A 26,753-nucleotide genomic window follows, 5' to 3' on the forward strand; every position below is an offset into this window, starting at 1 on the left:
CGCCCCGCCCCGCCGTTCCCGGCTGGGAAGGCCGCCCCCGAGGCGAGAGGTGCTGCCGCTGTCAGTTTCATGTTTTAGCCTCACAGCGACCTGGTGTCAACGTTATCCCTAAACATAATGTGTGGCGTCACCAAGGGCTTCTGGTAGAGATGCAAAACAAAGACGATTCAGGAACGTTGCAAGTCCAGCCCATAAAGAGATGAACTTCTGGCAGAGGAAGAAAACCAAGTGTGAAGGTTGGGGAAGGTGTCCATGCAATACCAAGTGGGCAGCAGAGGTAGCCTGGTAAGAGCTAGACCCCCCAACCTCGTTTCAGCCCCGTGAACCTCCTCAACTCCCGGCAGTCAGGCTGCTCTCTCCCGCCGCTGCTGCAATGGCTTTACCGGGATCAGACATGGCGGAGGAAGGGTGAATTCATCCATCTTCTCCTGCTCTCAGACTTGGACTCTCCTGGCTCTGATTCTTAGACTCCTTTGGGGACTTGAACCATCAGTCCTCCAAATTCTCAGGCCTCTGGACTTGAACCAGATTATACCACCAGCTTTCCTGGATCTCCAGGTCACACACAGCGCATCATGGAACTTCTCAACGACCTCTGTCCCCTCATGAGCCAACTGCTATAATAAATTTCCTCCTATACGTATCTGTATGCATCCTCTTGGTTATGTTTCTCTGGAGAACTCTAATACACTTCCAAACCGTATCCTCACCACTAATGCATCTGTCCTTTCTCTCCCCTCTCTTGGACCTAATTCCACATACTCCACAAAACTTACTTCAAATCTCCTGTCTTCCCAGAAGCCTTCCTTCCCACTCTGATCAGCCTGGCTCTCCCTCTCCTTGAACCCCTTGCAGATCGCACTGCCACGCAGCTTTGTCGCACTCCAGCTGCACATTCTGATTCCCTGAGGGTCTGCATTTCTCACAAGCTCCCAGGTGATGCCGCTCAAATCCTTTCCGTGTCCCCCATTTCTCTTTAGTAGGAAATAGGTTTCATTCAGCCTCCTTGGCCCTCCCTGAGTTCCAAAAGGCAGATTCAAACAGTTGCTAATCTGGGAAGGGAGGGGATGCAGAGCCAAGGGAGGAACTGTCAAGAAACAACAGAGCAGCCTTGGGGCAGAGTCCTGGTTCCTTAAGGAATATACATAACAATGCTTGCGTTCCTCTGCAGGAACTAAGGCCCCCACTCAGGTGGAGGATGGGAACTTCAGGTCAAGCACAAGATTCTTGGAGCACCGCCCTGTTACCTCACCACCAACCAATCAGAAGTCACACACCCTGCAGCCCTCACCCCAAATTTTGCCTTTAAAAACCTCCCTGAAAACCATAGGGGAGTTTGGGTTTTTCAAGCACGAACCACACATTCTTGCTCGGCCCTGCAATAAACCTTCCTCTGCTCCAGACTCCTACATTCCGGTCTGTTTGGCCTGCACTGTGCATTGGGCACGTGGACTTTTGCTCAGTAACACTGCTGCTCCATGAACCCCATTTTAAGCAGCCAAGATGTAATGGACCTATACGTACACATTAGTCAAGTATATTTACCAAAATATGAACAATGGTTATCTCTGGATGCTCCCTTTCTTTTTCTTTATATGTTTCTGTATTTTTCATTTTTCTATCAATGGATGCAGATTACTTTTATAATCAGAAAATGTATATAAGTATTCAACTTTTAATGTTTCTCACAGTATTCAAAATTAAGTTTACACTCCTTCCCTCAGCACCAATAGCTCTTTGTGATCTGGCCCTTGATGGCTTCTATGTCCTGATCTTCTGAAACCTCTGAATACATATCCGCGTGTCCACTCAACCTTCCAAACCATCCACAGTTCTCTGGATGCCTCTCCCTTACTCCCTCATCCCCCCACCTTCCTCACCTGGCTCTTACTCTTCCTTCAGGTTAGCCTCAAGTGGCTCTTCCTCCAGGAAGCCTCCCCTAACTCCCCATCTCTGCTCTCCGCTCTGCACTCCAGCAACGACCAGAGACACCTTGGCCACGATACTTTTCACCTTACATGTTGCTTTATTTGCCCACCTCCCCTACTAGGCTGGGTTTACTGAAGGCACAGACTATGTCTTTATTTCTATATCCTCAGCGTCTAGATGATGCCAGGCATATAGTTGGCACTCAGTACCTGAACGAATACTGATTTGTAAAATGCAATGGGTGTTCCAAATATTGGTTATTGTTATACTCACTTTGAAGATGAAAAAATAGGTTCGAAGAGGTGATGAGACAGGAAGGAGGCAGGAAACAGCCATTAAAGGAATGACACAGCAATTAGCACCAAGATGGTGGAAAAGTCAACTCCCAACAGATGTGGAGACCCAAGATGGCGGAAGATTCGCCCCCCAGTGAACCTTGAGCTTCATAATACACACTGTAATGTACTAGCTTGGGGAAGTACAGGTGCCATGACGTTCCGAAAGCTAACCATGGAAAGTCAAAGAGAGGGCGGTGGCCCAATTGCTGGGAATCCCTGCCTCTTCCCCATAGCAGTTCGAACAGTCCTCACTTGTTAGCATATAAGAACTAGCAACACCACGCCCAACACCATGCCTCGCAGTCCCGTTCGCGCTCTCTCTCTCTTGCTTTCTGAGACAGTCCACACTCTGTCTATGGAGTGTGTATCTACTTTTACTTTAAACACCCAACCCCGCACCTCTTGGCCTTTCTCTTGCCTTCTGAGACAGCCTGCGCTCTAGTGTACATCTCCCTAAGTAAACCTACCTTAACTCACCTACGGCTCACTCTTGAATTCTCTCCTGTGCAAAGCCAAGGACCCTCACCTGGGGCGTGTCCCAGGGACCCGCTTGAGACCTGGGACAGGGTCATCCTCTCATGTCCCATTTTCCTGTATCAGTTAGGGGACTTGCCCTAAGGCTCAAAGCTAATGCATCAGAGAACCTGGTTACTGTGGGATTTATATATAGCAATCTATGTACATGCATAATTATTTTAAGTTGCTAATCTCTTAATTTCAGATGCATTCTAACAATCCCTCCCCCGATGATCATTTCTCATGATATTTTTGTCTTTTTGTTTTGTGTGTCCCTCAGCTGCTTACTGTGGATACAGATGATTTCACTACTTTTATCTTTTAACCTTCGCACTCACTTTGTACGTGGTTGATTTACTACCTTAACTGTAATATTTACTTTTACCGATGAGATTTTTTTTCTTTTGTAATTTTCATGTTTCTAGTTGTAGCCCTTTCTTTTTCGCTTAGAGAAGTTCCTTTGACATTTCTTGTAAAGCTGGTTTGGTGGTGGTGAACTCTTTTATCTTTTGCCTGTCTGTGAAACATTTGCTCTCTCCATCAAATCTGAACAAGAGTCTTGCCGGGTAGAGTATTCTTAGTTGAAGATTTTTCCCATCCATCACTTTAAATGTATCGTGCCACTCCCTTCTCCTGCAGAGTTTCTGCTGAAAAGTCAGCTGGTAGCCTTGGAGAGTTCCGTTGTGTGTGGTGTGTTGCTTTTCCCCTGCCACTTTTAATGTTCTCTCTTTATCTTTAATTTGTCCCATTTTAATTACAACATGTCTTGGTGTGGTCCTCTTTGGTTGATCCTGTTTGGGATTCCATGCTTCCTGTACCTGGGTGTCTGTTTCCTTTCCCAAAGTTTTCAGCTATTATGTCTTCAAATATGTCTTCTGCCCCCTCGCTTCTCTTTCTAGGATCCCTACAATGTGAGTGTTAGTACACTTGATGTTTCCCTGAGTTCTCTTAAACTGTCCTCATTTCTTTTTTTTTTTCCTGTTCAGTTTCAGTGATTTCCACTCCTCTGTCTTCCAGCTCACTGATCTGCTCCTCTGTATCATTTGATCTATCATCAATTCCTTCTAGTGTATTTTGTTTTAATTTCAATTATTGTATTCTTCAACTCTTTTTGGTTCTTTATATTTTCTAAATCTTTATTAAAAACTTCTCACTGTGTCCATCCATTCTCCTGAGTTCTTCCATCAGCTTCATGAGCATTACTGTGAACTCTTCACCAGATAGATTGCTGTTTCCATTTCACCTAGTTCTTCTGGGGTTTTATCTTGTTCTTTTGTTTGGAACATGTTCTTCTGGTGCCTCATTTACCTAATTTGCTGTTTTTATTTCTGTGTATCTGGTAGGTTGGTTATATTTCCCAACCTTGGAGAAGTGGCCTTTTATAGAAAATGTCCTATGAGTCCCTGCTGTGCACTCCCCTCTGGCCACCAGAGAGCTATATTCTCTAGGGGTGCCCCTTGGATGGTTGCCTGGGTCTTTCTGTTGTGTTGGCTGACTACTGTGGGCAGTCTGGTTGGTGTGACTGACCCCTGGTCCAGCTGGCTGCCAGGCCTTGCCTTGGGTGGAGGCTGCCAACTGCTGGTTGTTGGGGCTGGGCCATGAGGTAGCTGGCTTTGGAACCCCGGTGAAGGGGGGGGGGTGGTTCTGGGGCTAGTACAGGCTCACTGGAGGGCAAAGCCAGGTTCTGGGATGGATGGTTGTGAGGCCAGAGTTCCTGGATCTAGTGTCGACCTGCTGGTAGGTGGGTCCAGTTCCTGACACAGATCACTGCAGGTTCTGGGGTATCCCAAAGCTGGTGCTGGTGAGTGCAGCTGGATCCAGGGGCAGCTGGCTGAGGAGTCCACGGTATCTTGGAGCTGGTGTCCAGTGGACAGAGTCATGTCCTGAGTTCTCTGTTTACAGAACCCTGGGGGCCCTGAAGCTGGTGTCAGTCCACTAGCTGAGGGGCCCAAGATGTCCCAGAGATGGTGCTGGACAGTTGGCAGTGAAGGCCAGGGCCTGGGGGATTCCTGGGACTGGTGCTAGCCTCCTGATATGTTGGCTATGTCCTGCCAAGGTAGGCTGGGGCTCGTGTCTGCCCACTAGTGGGTGGGGGATCCCGGAGATGCCAGGGCTGGTGCCCAGCCACCAATCAGTGAAGCTGAGTCCCAGGGCTAGTGGCCACTTCCAGTAATGCCAGGTCCTGGCATCTGTGGCTGCAGGGCCCTGGGGTCTCAGAGCTGGTGTCTTACCGCTAGTGGGTGGGGCTGAGGTCCAGGGGGTCCCAGGGCTAGTGCTAGCTCACTGGTGGGCAGAGCTAGATCCCAAGATCTCTGGATGCAGGGCCCTGGTAGTCCTGGAGCTGGTGTTTGCCTGCTGGTGGGTGGGGCCAGGTCCTGGGCCAAATGGGAGAACCTGAAATCAAACCCCAATATTCTAATCCTCTTACCACTGTTTTCATTAAATACTAAAAAGAAAAAAAAAGGCATCAATAATCAACCTTTATCCCTCACCCAGACCCTTTTCCTAGCTGCGTTTGCTGCTTCTCCTGCCCATTCGCCCCTCTGTGTGTTTATTTGTGCTCCTCCTTCCCCTGGATTGCCCTCCCCTCAGCACCTGTTCCACATGCCCCACTGATGCCTATCAAAGGGATAGCGACCCAGCCTTCAAGGCTCATTTCAAATCCTGTATCTCCCGTGTAGTTATTCTTAAGGGTCTTAGTGAAGGGGCCGCTCTTCTGAATTCCTACTGATCTTACTGTCTACACCTGCACAACACTGGCACACACACTACCTCCTATCAGAGCTATTTGTGAACATCCCATGTTCCTGCCTAGATTATGGTTATGTTCCTAAGCAGCTGTCCTTGTCACTGCTCTCCCCAGAGAAAGGCAGAGTGGTGCAGTGGCAAGAAAGAGGCTTTGAGCCTAGGCTTATCTGGGTTCTAATAGGGCCATATATATGCCCTCAGGTAAGCTATTTAACCTCTCTGAGCCTCTCTTCCTCATCTGAAAACAAACTTAGCATCTGTCTTACAGGGCTTCTGTGAGATTTAGGAATAATATATATAAAGCACAATAAAATGTTATACTCATAACACTAATCAATCTAAAATACTCCTTGGGCTGATTATAAGGGACACATGAGATAACACATGAGACAGAGATTTGTAGACTATGAAATTGTCGTGTTAATTTTTAGTAAGTGAGACCTGGAATACACTTTTTGTTCTTACATGATATGACTAGTATAGACCTCGAAGATGCCCCCGTTGATTAACAGCAAGTATATCCTCTAATACCCAGGCACTTTGGCTTTCAAAATATTTGTGATCAAAACTGTTAGACTGAATTCACTTAAAAGCTAACCAATAAAACTGATTAAATTCTGTGCCCCAGTTGAGGTCTTGATCTATACAGCACCAAGCAATGTTGAACCTAACGTCTCTATTTTCATTAATTTCGTGCTTTTTTTTTTATCGTAAACACAGAACATTACCATTTCCACTACTGAAACCCTGAGAATGCTACCAAAGGCATGAGAGAATGGCAACATCTGTCTCAAGCCAGCTCAGTACACTTCCCAGCACCATTTTCAATCCTTGGGTTTCTAGACAAAGGCTTCCTGCTCCATACTCAGCCAGGACCATTCAGGAGAAAGCAAATCCCACTGCAGAGCTATTCTCTCTGCAGCCGCCAGAGGGCCCCACAGCATTAGCTAGGAAGCAAGGACACACCCTCTCCCAGTACAAACCACCACCCATCACCCCCACACAGCAGCTTCTCCTAGCTTCCAGCCCTGAAACAGGATTGCTGGGAAACCCCAGAGCTACTTGCTGGCTAATATTGTTAAAGCTTCATTTTATACCAAGCAGCCAGCTTGTCACAGGGAGTCTGAGTCACCAGGGCCCCACAGAGTCACATTTCTGTGGGTCTAAGCCCTCCCCAGCCACATTCCAATATCCATGAACACAGAGTATCTATCTGTTAAACAACTTTCCCCTTCATACAGCCCTCAGGATTTCTGTCTGAAACACCACTTCCTCTCAAGCTTTAGAAAAGAAAAGGTAACTGCATATGAGACTGGCAGACTACAGCCCACGATGGGCAGGCTCTATCTTGCAGAGCTCTCTCCAACGGTAAGCATTCTCGGGGTCCAGACAAACTGGTGTTCTGTTCTGGGATGATTACCTAACTCAAAGTACAGCGTCATTTTCCCCTCCTTCTTTGAGAAGACATGAAAAATCAGAGTTCCTCATGACTAAAGGATGGAAAAAGAGGTTTAGAATTCCCAGGGGTTTTTTTGTTGGCCACCCAGTCCATAACACAAGCAGACCCATAAACTTGTGACTAATTTTCAAGGCTTTGTCTGTCTCTTTTTTTGAGTGTTTTCTAAGAGGCTGGATATATTCAGGAAAACACTTTAAAATAATTGAAAGGCCTTGTACATAAATCACTTCATATAATCCCCATAATAACTGCCCCCCAGGACAGGCATTTGAAGCCCACTTCATGGATGAGGAAACAGAAGGCACAGAGACTCACATGCCCGTGGCATAAAACAATCGTCAGCAGAGCCAGGACCCCACACAGGTCTGTCTGGCTCCAACCCACCCCCCACTTATTAATAATAATTATAGTTAACACGAGTGGGGTGCTTACTATGTGCCAGGCCCTCTGCCAAGTATTTACATGCATTTTCTCATTTATATTCACAACATCCCTGGAGGTAGGTACTCCTTTAAGTCCATTTTCCAGATGGGAAAATTGAGGTTTGGAAAGGTCGATGTGATGTGTTCAAGATCACATAGCTGGCCCTGGGCCGGCAGGATTCAAGGAATTTTCCTGTAATCAGTACAGGAACAGTACAGCCAAAAATAGTGGCTTCATCCTCAGTTCCAATAGGAAGCGGGTACAGTTTTCAAACTCACACATTGATGTTCCCAAGGATTTGACCAAGCCTATGATAACCATTTCTGATGAACCAGACACATTATATAAGCGCCTGTCAGTTTCAGTAACAGGCCATGATAAGGCTGTATTGGACAGTTATGAATGTTTTGCCATGCTTGCTGCTAAAGAACGTGATATCTCTATCAAAGTACATGAACCTCCAAGGAAAACAGAGCGATTTACTCTTCTCAAATCAGTGCACATTTTCCAGAAGCACAGAGTTCAGCATGAAATGAGAACACTTTACAGATGCTTAGAGTTAGAACATCTCACTGGAAGTACAGCTGATGTCTACTTGGAATATACTCAGCGAAACTTACCTGAGGGAGATGCCATGGAAGTTACAAAGACAAAATTAGAACAGTTACCAGAACACATCCAGAAGCCAACCTGGGAGACAATACCAGAGGGAAAAGAAGAAGGCAAGTCATGAAGTCTAAGGGAGACCACTTGCGCTGGGATGTGAAATGAGGGTGGACCAGACGTGCATGTTAAGTGGAGGGCGTCTCCAGTGAAGATGGTGTCGACAAAAATGATCAATAAACAACAAGAATCAGGGGAAAAAATCACACAGCGAATGAGTGGTAGAGAAAATATGAGTCACTCCCAATTCTGGGCTCTTAACCCCTCTGTTCTGTAGCCATACCATCTCTCTGAATGTCCAGCCCCCTCCCCCGTGCTCCCCTGCTGCAGGCACACTGGTGGTTTCCAATCCCCATCTCAGACCAAGCCCTTCACCACCTCCCAGCCTCTGCACACACTCTTGCCTCCACCCAGAAAGCTTCCTTCTAGCCTCTCCCTTATTTGCAGCCAGTTTCTCTTCTTCCTCTAAGTCAGGTTTAAACGTCCCCTCATCAGTGTAGTGTTCCCTGACTTTCTACTTCAGTTCTCTCATTCAGAACTCTTGTTTTTCCCATCAAGGCACTCATTACAACTTGCCAAAAATTTTATATTAGTTTTGTTTTTCTGCTTTACTTGTATTTTATTTGCCTTTCCCACTAGACTGTAAGGCCCATGAAGGCAGAAATTCGTCTGTCTTGGTCCCTGACACATCTCCAGCCCCCAGAACATTCTGGGTATTAGTAGGCACTCTGTAAATATTTAGTAAGTTGTAATCACTAGAATGTGCAGCTCACCTACAGAAGAAAGCAGACGGTTTCCACTCCAAGCTCAGAGTCCTCCAGTGTTTAAAAAAAAAAAAAAAAAAGGCCTTCAGCTTCTGCTGTTCAAAGAGATAAGTCAGCATAGCCAACGCAGCCTCAGTGGAGCCCTCCCAGTGCCCAGAAGGAGGTCTGCTCAAAGGTGTTCACCCACAAATCCCACACCAGAGACCTTGGGCCACAGAGGCAGCCCAGCCTAGCCCCCTTAAATCTTCTTTTCTGCGGCCAGGGATCACACGGAAGCTGACCTGCTGTCCAGAAGCTGCTGTGTGCTGGGGCCAAGCTGGATGCTCCTCACGGCCAGGAGTTGGTTCACTCTGCCACCACCCCAGAAGATGGGTGTCTAGCCCTATTTCACTCTTTAGGAGACAGGTTCACCGTGGTGAGATGACTTTCCCAGAGCCACTCAGTTGGTAAGTGACTGAAAGGATGTGAACATGTAGTGACAAAAACAGCAGTTGGGCCAGAAGAACTAATAAGAATTTAAACAGTAGATCAGCCATATGACAGTCACAGAATCTTGAGTTCCTTCCTGAAGTACCTGGATAACAGTATCTGATGCTCATTTCCTGAGTTGTTTTACAGATGCTAAAACCCCCCACCAAATGGGAGACGGTAACTACTTGCTGACCGTGAGCACAGGGCCCCCAGACCTACTGGGGTATGAAGACCGACAACAACGTAAACCTTTGTGACACCACCCTTTTACCTTCCACCAGCCAATCAGAGAATTGTGCATGCGTTGATCACACACCCTGTAACTCCCCTCCCTCATTTTGCCTTTAGAACTGCTTCCCTGAAACCCATCAGAGGGTTTGGGTTTTCTGAGCATTTGCTGCCCCAGACTCCTTGTCTTCAGCCTTACAATTAATGCTGCACTTTCCTTCGGCACAAACTGATGTCAGTAGATTGGCTTTACTGCTCACAGGCAAGCAGACCCAAGTTTGGTTCAGGAACATGTTCAGGGCATCCCAGGTTCCCCCAAGAAAGGCACCTCTAGGGACTCATCGCCATCTAAGGCCCTAAGGGACTTTGCGCTCTCCCCATGCAGAAGTGGGGCAATTCGTGGAACAGATAAGATACCTCGCAATTCCCTGCTCTGATACGTGCTTTTCCCTCCTGTCAGCCCCTGTTTACCCTTTAAGACCCACATAAACAAACAAAAATGGTAGTCCCTGACAAGAATCTATCCTAAGAAAATAAACCTGTGGGCAAAGATGTTTATTCAAAAACAGCCCTTTTATATATAATTATTATATGTGACAGTAAGAAACTGATAACATTGTAAATGTTAAACAATATGGGGAAAATTTAATAAATTATATTTCCCTATTTAGGTTGCACTAGTAAAGCCACACTTGGGGGTCTGTTTTTCTGTTTTGTTTTTGGGGTTGCCAGCAAAAGTCTTGACGAGGGAACTGTAAATCAGTAATTCTCAACCAAATTGCCACAGAGGACCTCTGTGACTCCTTACGAGGGCTCTGTAACTGATGGATAAAGTTTCCTATTGCTACAGTTATGATTCAGGCCATTAACACAGTGTCTGGGCAGACAGAACTTGGCTGCCCATGGTTTCTGTGTGGTGCAGGGCATAACCTGATGAGTATGAAGAAACAAAGAAACTGTGCACTTGCCAGACCTGCCAGAACTTTGCCCTTTGAGTATCTAAGAGAGAGTTATCAAGGCAGTAGATCATTCGACTTGAACAGTGCCACCATGATCCTGAAGTGTGATCAGTATAATAGTGTAATTAGTGTATGTGCCATTTAATCTTTTTTTCTAATTGAAATATAGTTGATTTACAATGTTGTGTTAGTTTCTGGTATACAGCAAAGTGATTCAGTTTTACATATATATATATATACATATATTCTTTTTCATGTTCTTTCCATTATGGTTTATTACAGGGTATTGAATATAGCTCCCTGTGCTATACAGTAGGACCTTGTTGTTTATCTATTTTATATATTATAGTTTGTATTTGCTAATTCCAAACTCCTAATTTATCTCTCCCCAACTTCCTTTCCCCTTTGGTAACCATCAGTTTGTTTTCTGTTTCTGTTTCATAAATAACTTCATTTGTGACATATTTTAGATTCCACATGTTAGTGAATCCACACTTAGTATGATAATCTCTAGGTTCATCCATGTTGCTGCAAATGGCATTATTTCATTCTTTTTTATGGCTCAGTAGTATTTCATTATGTGTATGTACCATATCTTCTTTATCCATTCAACTGGGGTTTTTTTTTCCAGTGCTTTTTTTGGGGAGGGATGGGGAGTAATTAGGTTTTTTCTTTTTTAAATGGGGTATTGGGGATTAAACCCAGGACCTTGTGCATGCTAAGCATGCACTCTACCTCTGAGCTATATATACCCTCCCCTCATTCACCTGACAATGGACATTTACGGTGCTTCCATGTCTTGCCTATTGTAAATAGTGCTGCTATGAACATTGGGGTGCATGCATCTTTTCAAATTAGACTTTTCTCCAGATATATGCCCAGGAATGGGATTGCTGGGTCATATGTTAAGTCTATCTTTAGTTTTTTAAGGACCCTCCATACTGTTTTCCACAGTGACTGCAGCAATTTACATTCCTACCAACATAGGAGGGTTCCCATTTCTCCACATCCTCTCCAGCATTTGTTCATTTCTAGACTTTTTGATGATGGCCATTCTGACGGGTGTGAGGTGATACCTCGTTGTAGTTTTGCCACTTAGTCTTTTTGAGTATGCTGCCAAAAATACTAGCATTCAAAAGAATGCCACTCTATTCATTAGAGTTATGCTGTAACAAATAAATTCTCCAGTTCCTGGGTTCTTTCCCACCCACATAACTAGCCCAGTGAAGATGTTCCTGGTCAGCTAGTGGTTTTCCTCCACTCAGTGACTCAGGGACCCAGGCTCCTTCCAACTGTGGCTCTTCCACCCCTAGCGTTTCAGAGTCCAGCAAATGGAGAGAAAGAATGTGGAAAAGTCACTTCTTAACCCCCTTGGCCTGCAGGTGACATACATAGCTTCCAGCCCCATTCTGCCAGTGACTGGTCCCAGAGTATCACGTAGATGTAAGGGGCACTAGGAACATAATTTCTGGCCTGGCAGCCACTTCTCAGCAACACCTCTACACTATGATGGGAAGAACACACACTTTTGGTGGACAACCTGCCCTCTTTGCTGCAACCACCAACCTAAGAATTGAGAATCACTGGGTAAGAGGTTTTCTTGCTAGTGGCATGGAAAAATGGGAAAATACCCAACACTGCCTCATTAGTAGACAGAACGCTGCGCCCTGCTCCCAGCGTTCTGTACACTGGAGCACGCCGTGGGCCTGGTGGTGAGCACGCCGTGGGCCTGGTGGTGAGCACGCCGTGGGCCTGGTGGTGAGCACGCACACTGCCTCCTCTTTGTTCCAGGAACCACACTGTCCAAAGCCTCTGTCCCCATGCCTTTGAAGGACATTCAGTCTTCTCTCCCCACATCTCCCCTCTCCCCCAGCCACTTCCCCATCCTTGCTGGACAGCTCTGGCTCAGGGGCTAGACCCTGGTCTGACCAGCTGTCACTAGGAAAACAGAGCTGGCTCCACCGTATGCGCGTTTGTACACTGTATGTAACTACTTTCTGGAGAAAGAACTGCCTGGGACCATTTGCCCTCGAGAGAGGTCACAGGCACAGCAGGTACTCAGAGCTCCGTGGCCCTCCCAGCACCTAGAGTGAAAAGCGCTGCGGAGGGCAGAGCCGGCGCCCACCCTGCACTTTGACCGCTGCGCCCTCAGCAGCTGGCACAGCAGGAATGTAACCTTTTTTAATAATCAGACTTAAAACTCACAATAAATGTTATTGTTTTTTTTTTTTAATATCTATTAAATGTTCCTCCTCCAGGAATTGTTCGGCAATCACTCCACAGGAACTTGGAGACCCCCTCCTCAATGTTCTCACAGTGTCCCATAGTGTCCTTGACCATTCACTGAGCTCACTGGATTTTCACTGCTTGTTCACCTATCTCCCAACATAACTTGAAGCTCTTTGAGGGTTGGGACCGATTTTCCGATTTTCGAATCCCCAGGGCCTAACACATACTCTAAGAGCCCCTAAATGTTTGTGAATCAAATGAAGAAATCAGATAAGCAGTATAGCATATGCAAACTCCGGTGCTCCGATCCTAAATCCAGCTGCATCTTTCCTGGAACTAAAGGGATCCAGGATTTTCTCCACTCTTGACTGTAACCGGGGGCCTAGGAAGAACTTAGGGAGCCTATGGGAAGATTGCGCAGGACCTCCCCCGAACATGTAGCAACAGGATTGTAGGAACTCAGCAGAGTGAGAGCTGCAATACAAGCCGAGTTTTCCTGGCAGGAGCCAAGATTAGTCACATGATGGCACTTGGAGGATTCCCCAAGTCTGCTCATTCCTTTGGGATCACTCACTCCTCCCAGGACCTCCCCTGGGAACAAAGGAAAACCCAGGACTTGGCCCTGGGCCCTTTTTCACCAACAGCTGCTAGTAGTTTGCAGTTAACCCTAAACTACAATAAACGTCTAAGGCGGGGGGGGGGGGGGGGGGGCGCAGGGAATAGTGTCAGCTAGGAAACACTTCCATTTTCTCCAAATTTCTTCTAACGGGCTTTGAGACCCAAGCAGGCCTATTTCAGGACAAGAAGGAGATTTTGAAGCTGGTGTTAACAATAGCAACTATAGTTGAAACTGAACTCTCGACTAAGTGAAACCAGTCACACTAAGAGGGGTAAATCCCCAGTTCAACAAAGGGTTTGTACCGCCCTGAGGCCAAGCCAGGCAGCACCCTCCCTCCCCAACCGCGGGCAGCGGGCAGGCCGAGGCAGGAACTCTGCTTCTCCGCAAGCCGGCCGCCGAGCCGGGGGTGAGGCCCCGGAGCCCCTCCGAACTAGCCTCCTAAGGCCTAATCTGAGATTGACCAAGCCTGACGCCTTCGCGGTCTTTAGGACTCCACGTGCCCCTCCCTCCAGTGTCATCTAGAAACTAATTCCTAGACCTGTAGGTTACAGACGAGCCGCTAAAAATCTCGTTCTGGGCCAGCGCACTCCACCCGCAAAACGGCTGAATTCCTTGATTTCCACATTCACTCGCTCTCCAAAACCAAACCCAAGAGGAAGGGCACGGCCGAGGGTGGGGACGTCCTAACACATTCGAGAGCATTCGAGTAGGAAGAGACGTTTACAATGTTGCTCTCACTGGGGGTGGGTGGAGGCTTGAAGGAGCTCCTCTGCACTGCGGGAGAGCGGTGGGTGCGCTGCGCCTGGGGTGTGAGCGCTGGGGCGGGGGGAGGGGGCAGGAAGAGGAGGGAGGAGAAGGGGTGGGGTGAGCAGAGGCCCCGACGCCGGCACAGGCTCCTCCTGCCTCCCCCCTCCCCGCCCCCACGTACTAAGGCGCCCAGCCCACGGCGATCTGCTCACTGGCCGCGCGTCCCAGCCAGCCCGGAGTCCCCGCCGCGCCTCCTGCCTAGGTGAGTTCCGCCCGCCAGTCCCGGGCCGTCCGCGGCCCCAGACCCCTCGCTCTGGGGAAACCTCCACATCGGCTGCTCCGGCTCGCGGGGCCGGCGTCGCGCGGCGTCCCCGGCGCCGGGGGTCGGGGTGCTGGTCGGGAATCGACTGCGGATGCGGGGGCATCCGCTGCTCCGCGCTCTGGGCCACACCCCGGCGTGGCGAGCAGCGCGCCTGTCCCACTGCGGCGCGACCCCCCACATCCTCGGGGGCGGGAGGAGGGGGCACTTGTCCTTTACTACAGTACCTCCGTGCTGGTGTCCTGGGCGCTGCTGTCTCCTACCTTTCTGTTTTTCTTTACGCTCACTTTTCTACTAATTTCCCCAGTTATCCAAACCCCCGCTTCTGGCCCGCCTGTTTCTTTGTGGGCTCCGGCTGCAGGCTGCCCTCTGTCCAGATATTCGTAGCCTCCTCCTCCTTCTAGCTGGACGATTCCTCGGGGAGGGCTGGCGGCTCCTTTTCTAAAGGACACTCCTGAGGCCCACTCCCCGATGCTTCAGATTGGGCTTCCTGTTGTTTGTCTGCTAGACGGGAAGGTTCTTACTGCCAACGGATGGAAGAAGGTCCATTTGTTTTCTTTACGAAGCAGTTTTGCGGGGTGGAGGTGGGCACAGTGGGGTATGTGAAGTGATATTTGTACAGAAAGGGTTCCCTTCTTGCTATCTGAATTGAACAAGTGGAACTATACAGAGATAGAGGAAGAGCAGGCTTCATGAAGGATATCCCAACCCAGAATAAGCTGGCCCAGTGCAGTGAGCCGTTGGCACCTGGTCACAACTTGAGCTTGGCCAAAGGAATGGCGCTTGGCTACCCCCAGCCCAGGATGTTGCACTCTCCAGCCTCATCCGGGCTCCACCTAACTGAAACCCTGGCCGGGGGGCGGGGGGGGGGGTGTGCTGGAGGTTGCGGGGATATGAAGCAGAGCTGCCGGCTGTGGGCGGGGCACCGCTTAGTCCTGGGCCAGACTCTGGAATACATTAAGCCAAACTCTGGAATACTTTAGGCCCACCCCTTCCCCTCCCTCGAGCTGGGAGCTTTCTGCAGGGCGTGGTTAGCACAAAGGGCTCCCGGATACACCTAGTGGAGGCCTGTGACTCAGTTGTGAGACCATGTGGGTGTGGCGCTGATGGTTCCAGCTTCTCTCTGCCTGGTGGTTCAGGCAGAACACACCCTGAAGGAAAATGGGAACTGTGCCATCTTAGAGAGCATTTTCCAAGAGGAAGTGAGTCACACCAGGACTGGCCAGCAATCTGAAGGACAGGTTTCTTGACTGACCTGTGGGTGAGGGCTGCAATTAAGATTGGCAGGGCCATGGCAGGACCGCTGCTGGGTTATCCGCCTGTATGCCTGCTGGCAGGCTGCCTCAGCTTTACTTGGGAGATAGCTTTTCCCGTTAAGAGGTCCCCAGTAGCTACAGATTCTTTTCCCCTGCAGCTTGAATTTCAGCCTGCAGCAGTCGATTTTTACATCCTGCCCTTCAGGTGAGACCAGGCTCATGGAAACCTATCAGTGATCTTTGCCTCCGATGTGTTGCAGCAAATTGCAAAAGATAATGCCAGGGGTTAGGGCAGGAATGAGTTCATATAACTCATATGAAATTTCTTCATCAGCCCTGTCCCTAGAGATTCCTGTCTGATTTCCATGTCATCATCTCTTCCAAATGATGTAGTCCTTCCTTGACAGCCAGAAACTACTCTCTTCATCGTGGTCCTTGATCCACTATTTGGAGATTCTTATTTCTTCAAACTTTCTTGTGGGTCTGCAGGGCAGAAAGCACCTTGATTTCCAGCTGATGCTCTTCCCTGGCTTTTCCTGCACACATCAGATGGGCCTTTTCCTCCCAGGTCTGCCTGTCCAGCAGCCACTCCAGTGAGGTCAGGCCTTGGGCTGTGTGGAGCTGAGACTGGGTGGCTTCTTGCTTTCCACAGACAGCTCCAAAAAATGTGACTTTTAGAGCACTACCCACTTGGTGTGCCCTTGATACAGTCCAGTGTTTTAAAGCTGAGGGAAACAACAGAATCCTTTCAGAGTTATAATGTGTAAATTAGCACTCAGAGTGCTGGGAAAGCTAGACTGAAGTTTTAGGATCTTTCTTAAGCTTCTCGTTTTCCTGGAAACTCAATAATATTGGGGATCGCACATCAAATGTAAAAAGAATGAATTTGCTTATTTTTAACTATTTTCAGCACTTCCTAGCCCTCCATTAAATAATTACCACCCAATCCACCAATGGATTTAACAGCAGTTGTTGCAATGGCTGTTTGCCTATTCTGGCTGATGCCTGACAATTCTTCAAGGAAAACTGAATGTACTCTGTTGTGGTAGAGAAGGCTTCGGAGGTTCTTCTCCTCCTCCTCCTCCACCTCCTCCTCCTTCTCCTCCTCGATTGCATCTGGAACTTTTCTTTTGCTGCCCACTTTTTTGGTGGGTGAGTTTTATGTCCGGTGAAAGATGGGAGGGACAGCCTGGATCAGATCCATTGAAAGAATTTGATCCCTAAAGGGAATTCAGTTTTCTTTTTCTTTTTAAAATCGCCAAAGCAAAAGGAAGGAAACCTTAAACACATTTTAGGTAACAGATGTTTGTTTTTAGTGACACTCTGCCAGTTACTTTCTGGGTGGGCTGTAAGAAAACTGCGGTATGGACATGACACAGAAGAGCAAAGTGAATCAGACCTCTTACTCTTTAGAAGCCTCCTTTTTGAAATTATGGCCTGGATCTGGGCATGAGTCCAGAGCAAACATTTGGTACTGCTTAGGAGTAGACACTTTGTGAGGCCTCCTGCTTCCCTGCTACTCCCAGGAGGATCAAAATTTATATTGTTCCCATTTCCTTTTTTACTGATTCATTGAGCAAGCTCTGAGGGCAGGGTGCTAGCTAGTTGGACCCTGCTCCAGGAGCCCACACAATCTAGTGGGGAAGGAAACAGAAACACAGTAACTAGAATTCAGGATACAATTTTAAACAGTATGACATAGCTGGTGAACTCCCCAAAGGCAGGCACCATGGAGCTGGGCGGGTGGGGAGCGCCGGTGTATTATGTGTGCACGTGCACGTGTGCTTAACTCCATAACTGGGTGATGCAAAATAGTTGCTCAGTCTAGGAAAAGCAAAAATGGAAAACTGAATTCTCAACACTGTGACTAAATTTGTAGAGCCTAGAATTCTTTTCTGTAGAGAAAACTACACAGAGAAAGACATCTGAGCTTCCACTCTTCAGACCTGTGGACAGACATCAGAATAAAATGATTCAATAAAAAGTAGATGAACAATGAGGTAGATAGATCCTGTGAAACCCAGTGAGAGGGCGGTAAAGTGGGATGAACCAAAACTCGAGGTGACAGCAAGAGTGAGAAGAGAAAGAAAAGTCCTGTGGGTGGCCTGACCTGTTCAGCAGGACACACAGTGTTCTCCTCTGCTTCGGAATGCACTCTGCTGTTCATTCCTAGGCCGCCGCTCTCCTGGCCCTTCCCAGCCCTCACCTCCTCCCACAGAGCTCTGAGCGGCAAGGGTTTCAGCCCAGACCTGGGTAATCACACCTGCACCTCAGCTCCAGCCAAAGGGATTGTTTGATTCATTCATTCTCTCGTTAGCAAACGTTTATTTAGTAGTTCGTGGATAAGACAGAATAATTCACAGTTCTTAACCTAGAGGAACTTAAACCTAAGATGGAGAGACACAGGTAAATGATTACATGGACTGAGTGTTTCAGGTGCAGGAGTAGGTTGTCTGGGGGACAGAGAGGACATTGCTGTCTCTCAGCCCCAGGCCCGCCGCCATCCAGTGTGTGTTTCCAAGTCCCAACCCTGCCCGGCAGTGGCAGAGGGGTTGGAAATGCTGGATTCAAGACCCTCAAGTGCAGCTAATTTAGCAACCTACGGTCAGTGCTGCCCCCAGCCCGGCAGGCCCCGCCCAAGGTGGGAGGGCCAGGCGGGCGGACTCAGTGGGCCTCCGAGCCCTGTGGGAGAGCTGCGCAGCTCATCTGCTAGCCCGGAGAGCAGTGTTCATCACGTTTCCCCCTCTTCCTTCATCTTATTTTAAAACCAGTGTGCTGGCTTCCCCTTCAGAACAGAGTAACTTGCTCATAGCGCTGGTCAGCTGGTTCCTGATGAGACTGGTCATCTCCTCCGGTTTTCAAAGCTATTTTCACTCCCACTACCTCACATCTCCTGACTGGCCCCTGTTCTGCGTTCTTATTGCAGACAAATAGGGAGTCCGGCTGGCTGCTGCATCCACAGCCCATGTGCTGAATAAACAGCGAGGGGAGGCTGCAGAGGGGGTTCCGGTGGCCCAGGAGCGCTCCTGGCCCTTCACAATGGGCATGGACAACCTGGGGCTGGGTTTGGAGTGACCCGAGACCCGAGTGCTCACTCAGGGAAGGCTGGCCTCACTCTCTTGAAGAAGATATTCAAGGGTGGCCAGGACCTCCTCAGCCTTACAACTTTCTCAGAAGCCCCTAAATTAGCCTGGTTCCCCGTTTAGGGGTCCTTAACGTCCTGCAGTCCCTTTCTTACTTCTCTGGCTTCGCAATGCATTTTCCTTCGGCGCTGCCCTGTGATGGAAGTGATCTCGGTGCCCACAGCCAGTTCCAGTTTCTGGGATCTTTGGGCATCGGTTGTGAAGTGCTCTGCCACTCTGAGCGGGGACACAGGTATTTTTAAACTCGCGTGGTGGCTGCCTCCTTTCCTGAGTTACTTCAGATCTGGGGTTGGATGCCACAGCCTTCTCCCATAGGTGACTCAGTCCAGTTCTCTTGAGTTGCTGGACTTCAGAGCCAATCCAGGCAAGGCTGACTCCCTCCAAGCCCACTGCCGTGTGAAGCCAGATCCTGGCTGTGTGGGAAGAGAGGGAAAAGGGTGTGGTTCCCCTGGAATTCATCCCACAGTGGACCTAGAATTTGCTGCTCTCTCGAAGAGAACTGCCTTCCAGATGAATCATGCCTGACTCTGGTTTACTGCATTCTTCTAGAGTAGCACATTCTTTGGCGTGCTGATTCCTGTACTTTTCTGGGGGTGGGATTTTTGACTCAGTGTAATTGCTCAATCCCACATTCTCCTCTGAACGACAGCATTCAGGGATCTGTGTTGAGCACGTGTATGTCAGCAACAAGAACCAGACTGAAAGCATGTCTCCAGTTCCTGCTGGGGCTCTTCAGAGAAGGCACCAGCCCCTCCTCCAACCTGGGCTCAAAGACTATTCTTGTGGCTTTTGGGGGGAGTGGGGGGTAATTAGTTTATTTATTTCTCGGTGGAGGTACTGGGGATTGAACCCAGGACCTTGTGCATACTAAGCACAGTGCTCTCTACCACTGAGCTATACCCTCCCCGCCATGACTTTTTGTTTTTGTTTTTGTTTTTGAGTGGTGTTACAGTCTCCATTCAAGTTGACCTGCTTCCTCTGCAGTCGTGATTTTAGGTGGTGTTAGCCAAAGCTACTTTGTTCTGGCCAAAGCATGCCTTCCAATTAAGCAGAATTCACTGAGCTTCTATTAAGTACCAGGCACTGGGTCTGGATGAGATGTACGCCACCAGTCATTATACTTGAACATAACGACCTGACGTGTTCCCTTTCCTTTCTTTTAAACTATTCACAATGAAAAGCTCTTCCTCTCCCCACTGTACCCCGGTCTGTAAAAGTAGCTCTTCTGTCAAGCGCTGCCAAGAATATATCAAGTCCTCAAAAGAATTAGGGCATACTATTACTTGTTCCTTCCCGAGGAAGTAGATAATGGGCTTTGGGGAAGCTTTTATTTGGGTAGGGCATCTGCACATTACCACCTAATATGCAAGTATCTTTGTTACAATCGCTAACGAGTTCAGAACTTTAGTAAAGAATACGTACCCAGCAGGCAAGATTCATTTTGTAAGCAGATTTCTAAACCCTAGAGTGAGACTGAACCAGGTTACCTGGTTAAGCTTGGAGAGCCAGAGTTTTCATATTAAGCAGGCCTGACTGTGTGGGGCTTGGTACTCAGCCATATCTAAGATAGAGTCCCATTTACCAGTGCCAAGAGGAATGTGAAACACCCGTTCTTTCAGCAGGTGCTCTGTCAGTTAAAAGGGGGGTCCCTGATCCTGCTTTTTCAAACGATCAGAGTTTTTATCCTTCATTAGGTGATTTATCCAAAATTAGCAGGTACCTGGATAAATCCCTCATTCAGAACATCAATACCTGGGGTGCCTCCTTCCATCAGCAGGAGGCCCAAAACCTGGGGTGATTCGGTCCTTATAGTCATGGGCGTTTACAGCTGGAAAGGATTGAATGGATGAGGTCATCTCCCTTCCTCCAGCCATCCTCAAAAGAACGGCAGTGCCTGTGGCTTAAAAGTTAATGTAAATTCCGTTTCTTTACATCCTTTAATAGGCTTCAACAGACCTCACCAAAATGCCGTCTCAAATGGAACACGCCATGGAAACCATGATGTTCACATTTCACAGATTTGCTGGGGATAAAGGCTACTTAACAAAGGAGGACCTGCGAGTACTCATGGAAAAGGAGTTCCCTGGATTTTTGGAAGTAAGTGTGGAAAGGCTCAGAAAGAACCAGGCATGAAGATCGATGCTTCTGGGCCCTGGTTCCTCTCCCTTCCTCTTTCCACCCCTTCCCTCTGGAAGTCACTACTAGAAAGGTGTTTTCATTCATTTACTTAGTAAACATTACTGAGTGCCTACTGTTTGTAAGATACTGGGAGGGAGACAGAAGGTAAAGAAGACACGGCCCCTGTGCTCAAGGAGCTTACAGTTTGGAGATGAAATGAGACTACACAGAAATCACCAAAGACGAGGTTTGTTAGAAAGATTCCATCTGGAGCCATCTGTGTCCACTGAGGCAGACTTGCAGGAAAGAAGGCCTTTCACCAGAGAATAATCCACCAGGCTGCCTGGTTGCCCTCAAGGTCCACCAGCCTGGCATTGGAGGTACCACATCCTGGTCACATCCACTTTGAGCAACTTGAATCTCCCTTCTTAAATACCTCCAGATAAAGGCTTTTAGAAAATTTTTTTCCAGCTCTAATCTAAAGGAATGGTGTCAAGTATCTGTTGGATGAGAGCCAAGCATTGCTCCAGAAATAACTGCTTTTCACATTGAAAACGCTGTGAAAACACAGGAGCACAGTTTGAGTTTATGCCTCACCTCTGACAGCCTGAGGGCGCCGTGAGGAGCAGACCAGGATCAGCCACCTGCTCAGACACATCACTCAGGACATTAGGCCCCAAGGCACAGCTGTCCTTTTACACCTGAGCCCTCAGGAGGTGGTTGCTGCATTTCACTGGTGGTGAAACATTGCCTAAAAAATAACCAGACTGAAATGCAGGCCCTTCTCTCCCTGCCACAGCCAGAGTCACCTGAAGGGATCGATACTGTGCTCAGTGTGGAATCACGCTTTCGGCTCTAAAGAGGGGAAGGAGGTGATGGGCAAAGGCAGGGTCCTGCCTCTTGTCCCCTGCGTGCTGAACAGCATTAGCCAAGCCCCAACTGCCGCCTCAGTAAACACAGGGCTTTGTAGTGCAAGTGATTTACATGTCATCAATACCAGTCAATAAACATATAAATAGCTTAACTCGTCTCTGAGGGCTGCAGCTAGCACGTGAGCTAGAGGGTACTGCTGCTCTGCTTTTGTACGGTTCTGAGACACAGCCCCAGGCCGGGAGTTAGAAGACCTGGCTCTGCCCTGACACTGGGGCATAGCTTCCCTCCTCTGTAAAATGAGAGGGCTGGGCCTGGTTATCTCCAAGATCGCTTTTACTTTTTGTGATCCTTCGAGGCAAGCATAAAATTCAAGGACCAAGTGTGCTCGCTGGGAGCCTGCCCATTACACAAACAAAGGTGCTCTTGGTCTGCTTCTGAGCACTTGCTAACGGTGTTGCTGCACAGAAGCCGGGATGACTATCACATGAGACTCAGACCCTTCCTCCTAAAGGCTTTGTGGCTTGAGAAACATAAAGGATGTATGTAGCACCAAGTACTGAACACTGCAGTGTAATTTATTCCAAGCATGGGCTCATAATCCCAGGCACACCCACACTCTCTGCACTGACAGAGTGTTTTGTTTCTAAAGTTGACCCCTTATGTCATCCAAATTTCACTCCTTCTGACCACAGCCAGGAAGCTGGGGTTGAGGCCAGAATTAGCTGAAACCCACCAAAAGCAGAGGTAGCTGAACAGAACAGGGTCTAGTTGATGGCTTAGGGCGTATAAGAAATGCCACTGCTTCTTCACTCCTTTACTTAAGGGATTTCTGAGTGCAGTTTAGAAACATCCAGCACACTTGGGACGCTTGAGTGTCAGTCCCCTCACCCATATACAATCAATGGAATTCATAAATATTTTACGTGAGCCCTTTCACGCCTGTAAAGAGCCGTATTTCCCTCTGGTTGATGGCACAGACCCGACAGGAGAAACTGCACTTTCCCACTTCTAAGCATCATCACTGCAAAAGGGAGTGATCGAGCCAATCACCACGGAAGCAAGACCGAAAAAGAGGGATGGGGAGGATCTTGCCTGCGCATCTCGGCTCCACGCGTCGAGCGTCACAGGGAGTTTATGACTCCATCACACAGACTGCTTTTGAAGTACGTCCAACGTAAAACACCCAGCAAAGAGCACAGGACGGCGTAGACTGACCAACTTATTAAGAATAGAAGTGACCTTAGAGACATTCTAGTCCAACCTCAGTTCTTAGTTGCTACACAGAGGCTCATGCAGCGGTGAGACTTACAACAGGTCATCTCGCCAAGACTATGTGGAGCCGCACTAGGTTGGCCTCAGCGGTGCCAAGAGATGAGGACCACCTGCCTGTCCTCTTCAACCCTGACACAGCCCATGGCATCAGTAGCACCTCTTTAAAATCCACAGGACAATGATCTGAAACTTACTCCTCAAATAATCTTATGAGATCTTTCAAAAGGAGTTTCCTTTTTAAAGGACTTAACCACGCTATCAGGAATGAAAGCTTATTAAGAGAATGTCAATTTAAACTATAAGATGGGGGAGTTTGGGGTGACTCTTAGGCAGAATCTTATGATTTTGAAAACTGTGGTAACAGACTGTAAGAAAAGCAAGTCAGAAGGCCGTGCTGGGTTCCCAGTGAACTGAGGGCTCAGAGTCCTGGGTCTCCCTCCTCTGGCACTGAATCTCCTCTTTCTGGAAACAGGCTTGTTTCCAGGGTCTCTATAGGTGCATGAAAGAATGCCACGGAAACCTCCTGCCCAGCTTTAAATATGAATTTACTGAAATGCTCCCTCAAAGCAGTAAAGTACATTTAGGAGACCTCCAAATGTCACTTATGACCTAAACCAAGAATTCAAATGATTAGGAGAAGAAACTCAAAGAAGACTGTCATTGCAACCACTGACTGATATTTCTTGCCTTTTTTTTTTTTTTTTTTTTTTTTCCAGAATCAAAAAGACCCCCTGGCCGTGGACAAGATAATGAAGGACCTGGACCAGTGCCGGGACGGCAAAGTGGGCTTCCAGAGCTTCTTCTCGCTGATCGCCGGGCTCACCATTGCATGCAATGACTACTTTGTGGTGCACATGAAGCAGAAGGGAAAGAAGTAGGCCGCGCTGAGCAGTCGCTCCTGCCCTGATAAGAAGTCTCCCAAAGGGTCGCTTAAGGAATCTGCCCCACAGCTTCCCCCTGTATAAGGATTTCCTGAGCAGATTGGGACCCTTAGAAAATGTACAAATAAAACCCAACTCCCCTTGGAGAAGCAGAGAGAGAAAAGTCACTTAAAGCCAGATAAGCTTTTGATTTTTATATTGCTTGCATCCTCTTGCCCTCAATAAACCAAATCCTTTTTTAGTTCTGAATTCAAGACAGAACGTTTGTTCCTTCTTCAGAAATGCTTGTCCCTTGCCTCCTTTCACAGAGGGCCCGCGCGCCCTTGGGCGCCTAGCGCGAGGCGGAGCTCCGTCCGCAGAACCCGCGAAATGGGAAGCACTCTCCACTCAGGCTTCTGAATGGATCTGCCTGCAGCTGTGTCTAGCTAAGAGAAAAATCTCCAAGGATTAAGAGAAGGCACTTCAGGAATCTATTCTAATTCTGTAATTACTGAGCATAGTCCTGCCCAGTTAAATCAGCGCCTTTCTAACCAGCACGTTGAATACCTGAGACGTCTGAGTCCATTCTTCATAGCAGTTTCAGCAAAAATTCTAGGGTAAAAATAAGTCCATTTAAGACAACTAATCAAAAAACAGTCTAGTGTGATGCGTCAGTAACTGTCACATTAACATTTTTTGAGTTGTCGTGAGATGCTGTGACTATATTGAGATGTCAGGAAGTAGGCGAGGCGTGAGCCATACAATGGTGTAGTGCTTTTGTGTGCAAGTGAAATGCCGGTGTTTATGTCTTGATAAATTGCAAAATGTTTCTCCCAGCCCTTTCTGCGCCTGTTACAAGTTTCGGCACACATGCACTCCACTGCTGTTATTATAATAGCTAGGCTTACTAATAATACAATACTCTGTATTTTTATGGAGAGATGATGTGTGAATTGGCACATGAAATTGTCCCAATTAAATTGGTCAGTGAAGATGGAAACAACATACTTCTGGGGAAGAGTTCAGTGTAAGGTCATCCACCATCACACAGAAAAGCATGCAAAGGGAAACAGGAGAGTCCAAAGCTAGCTTTGGAGAAGGATATCTGTAATAAAATCAAGGTCAGAAATAAAATGCCAACCGTTGTGCTTTGTCATAGCCAACAAATGAACAGCGTAAGACAGCTGATAGCTTTGCAGCTCTAGGGTTACATCAGCAGATTTACAAAGAGAGGGATTACTACATGATAATTAGATGGCGGAGGGGAGCTAAAAAATGGACTCCAGGAATGATTCCCAAATCCATGCTGTAGAACTGGGCCCCCGAGGGAGCTGCTGGCTCAGGAAGCTCCCTGCTGAACTGTGAAGCCGTTGCTAAGCCTAGCAGCTCCAGAACCACACAATGCACGGCAGAGTCCACACTAACAAGCACACCCATCGCCCTGCCTCTCCTTCCCTGCATCTCTGACCTGTACCTCCCACGACAGCAGGTGGGCCACCCACTTGCCAGGCCAACTTCCTGTTCGCATCCCCCTAACAGGGACATGCATGGGGGTGGGCGGTGACTTCCTTGTCCCTCAAGAAGGGCACAAAGGGTCCTTGTCACCACTGACCCCGAGACTGTCATCAGCCTGGGGTCCCCCTTTCCTGGACTTAGGGCAGAATCTTTGGCGACTGCTTCCAGAAAGTATCTGGCTCCTGGGTTATAAATTAATTCCCTGGTCCTAACATTCACCTGGGGTTCCCATCTCTCTGCGTTCTGCCTCTGAGGAGAAGCCTGGGGTTGGGGCTGGGCACTGGATTTATCCATCCCTCCTAGTTAACACCCATCTTTATTTTTGTTTGTTCTTTCCTTGTGTGTATTTCCTAATTTATTCACCTGTTTCCCCTTTTCCCTTTTCCTTTTTTTTTAAATTAAAGAGCAAAGCTTTTTATTACTCTGTAATTTTAAAAAACTGAAAAAATTATTGAAGAATTTGGGGGGAAATTTTGTATTTTTTTCCTGTGTAAATACCGGACTCTTTTGAGCTTTATTGTGGTTGTTAATTTGAAGTAATAAAGTAGAAAAGGATAAAGTGGGGGAAAATGGTTCCCATATCCATATCTCATAGACGTGCATCTAATTCGCAGAATCTCAATTACATCAAACCCTAACTGCAAGGGTGTCTGGGAAATGAAAGTTTCACATTTTCCAGCCTCTGCAGACTAGGAGTTGGCATGCTGGTCCACCATATCTGCCACAGTGACAATCCTAAGAGAAGTCTTCCAACCCATAGATTAAAGAAACTACTGTCCTGAGGGAAAGAGGCCCTAAAAGATAACTTCTGACAGCTGCTGGGAACAGAAAAGCAAGCTGCCCCATCACGGTCGGGCAAACCGTCTCTCTCCTTGAGAACGCATATCAGCCTGGATTTGCCCTTTTAGTTTACACAGCCTGCCTCCTGAGAAAACTGTGTTTACCAGGTGTTATAAAATTGATGTTCAATTCACAAATGGGCAGGTGAAATTGTAACACTGGGACATTATGAGCTTAGATGTTCCCCAACCCATAGCAAGCTTTCATATCTAAGCCTCTTCAACTGAAAACAGAAAGAGAACCATCCCAGGAGAGTTCTGGAGGGTAGGGGAAAGGAAGTGTCAGCCCAGCTTCACAGTGGGTATGTGGATTCAAAACACTTCTAAAGTCATGTATTTTCCCAGAAGATGGCCTCAGACGCTCTGGCATTCAGATAGGTGCCCAGTGCCAGGGAACCATCTGGGTCACTGTATTTGGCGGGGGGGGGGGGGTGCGTGTGTCTGTGTGCGTGTGTCTGTGTGTGT

The 26,753-nt window shown here is 47.8% G+C and overlaps 2 protein-coding genes across 2 annotated transcripts; both read left to right on the forward strand.

Annotated features, from left to right (window-relative positions):
* The first annotated feature begins 6,863 nt into the window (after nt 1-6,863).
* LOC102507932 (28S ribosomal protein S10, mitochondrial-like) lies at nt 6,864-8,280 on the forward strand. Its single transcript, XM_032464775.1, has 2 exons — nt 6,864-6,899; nt 7,616-8,280. The coding sequence occupies exons 1-2, from the start codon at nt 6,864-6,866 to the stop codon at nt 8,144-8,146; spliced, it is 567 nt and encodes a 188-aa protein (XP_032320666.1). The 3' UTR covers nt 8,147-8,280.
* Nucleotides 8,281-14,103: 5,823 nt separating this feature from the next.
* On the forward strand, nt 14,104-24,209 carry S100A10 (S100 calcium binding protein A10). Its single transcript, XM_032464255.1, has 3 exons — nt 14,104-14,355; nt 20,756-20,908; nt 23,791-24,209. The coding sequence occupies exons 2-3, from the start codon at nt 20,777-20,779 to the stop codon at nt 23,950-23,952; spliced, it is 294 nt and encodes a 97-aa protein (XP_032320146.1). The 5' UTR covers nt 14,104-14,355; nt 20,756-20,776; the 3' UTR covers nt 23,953-24,209.
* The last annotated feature ends 2,544 nt before the right edge of the window (nt 24,210-26,753 follow it).

The sequence above is a fragment of the Camelus ferus genome, chromosome 21 (genome assembly GCF_009834535.1).
Source record: "Camelus ferus isolate YT-003-E chromosome 21, BCGSAC_Cfer_1.0, whole genome shotgun sequence".
Classification (NCBI taxonomy): Eukaryota; Metazoa; Chordata; class Mammalia; order Artiodactyla; family Camelidae; genus Camelus; species Camelus ferus.